Genomic DNA, 5,409 nt, shown 5'->3' with positions numbered 1-5,409 from the left:
GTATAATATCTGTATAATATCTGTATAATAAGAGTTAATAGAACACATTCTTAAGAGAACGGAATGGCAACTCAAACGATGTTGTCGAGTGCGTGTAACGGAATGCTTTTGTACAGAAAATTTCGAAGAAAAGTCAATCGCTCAGATATACCAACGTCCTTGATTATCTGCGATAAATCGGGGACGAGGAATGTGCGCTGTGACGGCGGATCGCACCATAACAAAACATTGCTGGACTGACGAACAAAGCTGATTCAGAACATTCAAAGTAGCGATCACCGCCGATATAACAAAAATGTATCGGCAGGTGTTGGTCGATTCAAATCAAACAGCATTGCAACGCATTCTCTGGCGAGAATCGCCGGACGTACCTATTAAAACCTTTGAGTTACTCACTGTTACATATGGTCTAGCCTCAGCAGCATACTTGGCCATCAGAACTCTTAGGAAGTTAGCAGAAGATAATGAAAATCATCATCCAAAAGCTTCACAGATAGCATTACGGGATTTTTACGTAGATGATCTCGTTACAGGAGCTGACTCACCAGAGGAAGCCCTGCTCATTAAGAAAGAGATCACTTTGCTACTTCAAAAGGGAGGATTCGAAATCAGGAAGTGGGCATCAAATATTCAAGCCCTTCAGGATCAGAATTTTTCCGTCAACCCAAAAGAATTTGGTTTATCTCCTGATAAAACCACTGAGAAAAGAACACTAGGCATCACATGGGATTGCCACACCGATGAATTTAAATGTTCATCCATTAATCACTTACCTCATCTTGACGTTCCTACCAAGCGACGCGTATTGTCGCGAATAGCTCTCATTTATGATCCATTGGGTCTGGTGGGTCCGGTCACGTTACTTGCCAAGATCATCATGCAAGAACTCTGGCGATTAAAGCTTGAATGGGACGAAGCAATTCCTCTAGACTTATATACCAAGTGGAAGCGTTTTGAAGCCGAGTTGCATGAATTAGATAAGCTACGCATACCTCGGCTTGTCACTGCTACAGAACAACATAGTCGGCTAGAGCTGCACGGGTTTGCCGATGCCAGCGAAAATGCTTATGGGGCATGCATCTATTTGTGCTCCACTTCAATTAACGATGAGCGCTGCACCCGCTTACTCTGCTCTAAATCCAGAGTGGCGCCATTAAAAAGTTTATCACTTCCTCGCCTCGAGTTATGTGGAGCAGTACTACTAGCCCAACTCATCAACAAGGTATCAAAATGCCATACCTGTCAAATTTCCTCCATTTATCTATGGACGGATTCTACAATTGTGCTGTCGTGGCTACAATCATGCAGTTGTTCGTGGTCAACCTTCGTAGCACACTGGGTTGGTGAAATACAAGAATTAACATCAATTCATCAGTGGAATCACATACGAAGCGAAGACAATCCAGCTGATGTATTGTCGCTGGGAGTCATGCCGGGATCACTATCCCAAATGAAGATATGGTGGTCAGGGCCTTCCTGGTTGGAACTTGACAAGGAAAGCTGGCCTCAAGGAGCTCCTCCAGGAAATGAAACTGACCTTCCCGAACGAAAGGCTAAAACCATCACAGTAGCGGCAGCTGTCACGTCAGAACCTGACATATTCTATCTATATTCCAATTTCACTAAACTCATTCGAGTAGTGACATGTTTCGCTTCACAGAAGGAGCACGCAGGTCGAAGATTGCACCCGACCAATGCCAAGAGGTCGCATATCCACAAAATAAACCTATTAAAGTTATAACGTTCGACGAACAACAACGAGTCATTTACTGACAGAGGTCTGTCCCGACAGTACAATCGTAGAAGTAGTGCGCCCCTCAGCAGGGGGGGAAGGAGAGATGGACAGAGGTCTGCCCCGACAGTACAATCGTAGAAGTAGTGCGCCCCTCAGCAGGGGGGGAAGGAGAGATGGACAGAGTTCTGCCCCGACAGTACAATCGTAGAAGTCGTGTGCTCCTGTGCAAAGAGGGGGGGGTTTTAGTAAAGATAATCCAATTGAAACATTTTTCAAGAGAAATGCAGGCACTTGACAACCATAAGGCCATTCCCACAAACAGTTCTATTTTAAAATTAAATCCATTCCTCGACAGTTCCGGCTTTCTACGCGTAGGGGGTCGGTTGAAGGAATCTTCCCTGCCCTATACATCCAAGCATCCACTGTTGTTACCAAGGAATCATCCATTTTCCTATTTAATTGTGGTTCACGAACACGAGAAGCATTTTCATGCTGGACACAAGCCACTTTAGCCGCAGTTCGTCAATGCTACTGGCTCATTTCTGCACGTAAGATAATTCGTCAAATTCTCAGAAAATGTATCACTTGCTACAAGAGTTCGCCAAAACCTGCTCAAGCCATCATGGGAGATTTACCTGAAGCGCTCAAATTACGTAAGTATACCAAGTTTCAAAAAAATCGGAATTGTGTTGCTTTCGGAAGTGCACCCAAATATAACCTCAAAAGTATTAAAAATTTCATTTACCTATAAAGACAGCGGAATTCATTTTCCGGTATACTGAAAGGATCTGAGGCTTCAATGCGGAGTGGACTATGCAGGGCCCCTTTACTACAAGGAAGGAGCCAGGAAAACCACTAAGCTTGTGAAATGCTATATTGCAATTTTTGTGTGTTTAGCCACCAAGGCAGTTCATATTAAATTGGCATCCAATTTGTCGTCTGAAGCATTTTTTAATGTTTTCAAGCGTTTTGTAGCAAGAAGAGGCTGTCCATCGGACATCTTTTCTGACTGAGCCCGCTCACACGAATAATTTCGTATTCTCACGAGGTGAAATTAACCGTAATTGGGTGAGTTCCTCACTTTCGTCATTTTCACCCAATCCGAAAACCGTAATAGGCCCCCTGGGTATCGATCATGAAACTTTTTCATTTTTCACTTTTCACTTTACGAATTTCACGTGATAGTGTTTACGTGAAAAATGAAAAAGATTTATTATATTCTGCATGGTATACGATTCGTAATGTACTAATTAATGCGTAGTTTAATTTGAAAAGATATATTGCTTAACGTTGATTTAGTTATGTATGACATAAATATATTTCTCTATCGTAAATTTTTGCAATGTGAAACTTTTCACGTGAGTTTTCAGTGAATGGTTATATGTCCTCTTTTCATGAGTAAATGATATCCTTGCATGTAAATTTTTCACTATCGGACGACTTAGTTAAAAGTGAAAAATGTTACGCATGCGTATTATACAGTTAAGACAATAATAACATACGTGTCTAGCACGGAGTAATAAGAAGAAGATCAAGCTCAAGCAGTCGGCCATGAAAAAGATGGGCTCGAAACACGGTGTCGGAAAAACGCTGTATAGAAGAACTGATCCGAACGCGCCTGTCGGAAAATACATCGAAACACATCGAAATGTAGTAGGTTAGAGAAAGTGAAATATATGTCACGTGACAGTCAATACTTCCAACTTTTCCCACGATGGCGCTAAAATCACATCTTCTTGATTTTTCATGGGGTTTTCCGAAACCGTGTTTCGAGCCCATATTTATTCTCGAGCTTGATCTCCTTCTTATTACTCCGTGGTGTCTAGTTTGAATCCGCTATGAAACGCACCCGGTCTCAATAAAAGCTTTATTTATTAAATAAAGTACGTTTTTATTGTTATACAAATATGAAATTTTATGTACCAATAAATATGCAATTTTTATATCAATTTTATAGAAATAATTTTTTCTATTTTATTTATAGATAAAGCAACATAAACTGATAATGGATTAATTAATTTATTTTAACTTAACCTAACAGTTAGTAAATAACAATGTATGTTATTTTCAATTGTACAATTTTTCTAATTATGTTAACTTTTATATAATTATATAATTATTAACATATAATGACATCAATCTTCTAGAATGAACGTTACGTTATAAAACGATAAAAGTTTCGATTCCTTCTTGCTTCGACATTTTACACAGATATGCATAAATTTCTAAAACTTTCAGTGTTAGGCAAGTTGTCGACAAGCCAGTCAGACAAAAAAGGTAATTATACAGAATCACTCAAGCAGCTTAAAAATCGATCAAATTAGGCTTATTCGACGCGTTTTTGCATGAAACGAAAGAATCTGGAAGAAAAAAGTGTCGCTCTGCCCTACGAACCGAGATATTTAGCGTTAAAGTTCGAGATTTTAGAGGTTAAGATATCTGTCACTGCTTTAAAAATAACAAATTACTGCTTTAGAAACACAAAAACACTGCTTTAAAAATACAAATTCACTGCTTTAAAAAACAATACAGATCAAAATAAACTGATAAACATAGTTATTGAAATATTAATCCAATGATCTTGTAACGATGCCCCCTAAAATAGCATCGTCACTAGACAAGGGCCATGCCACATAGGCCTATATGTCGGAAATTCGCAGGTACAGCAGCCGCCGTTATAACCGCCGGTCTCGTCGGGAGATTTCGGCCGTGTCGGGAATTCGCAGGTACAGCAGCCGCCGTTATAACCGCCGGTCTCGTCGGGAGATTTCGGCCACTATCGGGGACCGCCGATCGGAAAACTTCTCCCGCGAGAAGCCGATCGACGGAGAATGGCGAGGGTGGCCGGAACTTTGCGAGCGGGACTGGCGGCCCGAGTATAAGATACCGTCCTGAAGCCGGCTCGCGCGCTTATTCCGACAGCACCTCGATCCAGTCACAAGCTCCTAGATTTCGCTCCGCTGCTCCGAATCCGATTACCAGACGCAAACGTTTCCGACGAACCACGCAGTAGGGTGTACTCTGCCTCCGCCGGGCGTTCCCGGCCGCCGGAAGAACCGTTTTAAGTCTGCACCGATAGCACCCGATTCCGCCGCCAACTGCACAGCAACGTTGGTTCCGACGAACCACGCGGTAGGGTGTACCCTGCCTCCGTCGGGCGTTCCCGGCCGCCGGACCACGTTGCCTGTGACAGTCCCCGACACACGAGTCATCGCTATCCGCCCGTCTTTTCTTTTTTTTTTCCTTTTCCTATTCTTTTTCCTTACATTTCCGCTACACCTGAATCTCGATAATCGGCTCACGAAACGGGGTAGGGCGCTCTCTGCCTCCGTCGGGCGTTCTCGACCGCCGATTATCGAACCTCTTCTTCTTCGGTACGACCGAAAATAATACGGTACGCGTAAGCCGCGAAAGTCAGGGAAACAATTAAAGTGCTGGCGTGTATCCGCGTCCATCGCGAACACCAGTCGCCGCCCTTCCCGGCGCGCGCGCCGCGATTGTCGCGAATCCGCGATAATCAGAAAAACTGCGGACGTTAGCAGGACCGCCTTGCTGGACACGCGAACTGCCAAATTGGATACGTCCCGGTAGCTGCGAACCTCTCGCGCCGTATAGTGTAAATACCCCGCGTTCGTACGTTTTATTCGCCGCAAAGTACCTGTGCATGTTTATAT

The 5,409-nt window shown here is 43.1% G+C and overlaps 1 protein-coding gene across 1 annotated transcript; it reads left to right on the top strand.

Annotated features, from left to right (window-relative positions):
- The first annotated feature begins 295 nt into the window (after nt 1-295).
- Nucleotides 296-1,741, top strand: LOC108773956 (uncharacterized). Its single transcript, XM_018539951.1, has one exon. The coding sequence runs from the start codon at nt 296-298 to the stop codon at nt 1,739-1,741; it is 1,446 nt and encodes a 481-aa protein (XP_018395453.1).
- Nucleotides 1,742-5,409: the final 3,668 nt, after the last annotated feature.

The sequence above is a fragment of the Cyphomyrmex costatus genome, unplaced genomic scaffold (assembly GCF_001594065.2).
Source record: "Cyphomyrmex costatus isolate MS0001 unplaced genomic scaffold, Ccosl1.0 scaffold1042, whole genome shotgun sequence".
NCBI lineage: Eukaryota > Metazoa > Arthropoda > Insecta > Hymenoptera > Formicidae > Cyphomyrmex > Cyphomyrmex costatus.
The sequence above is the reverse complement of the archived record's forward strand: the minus strand, read 5'-3'. Positions and strand labels throughout refer to the sequence as shown.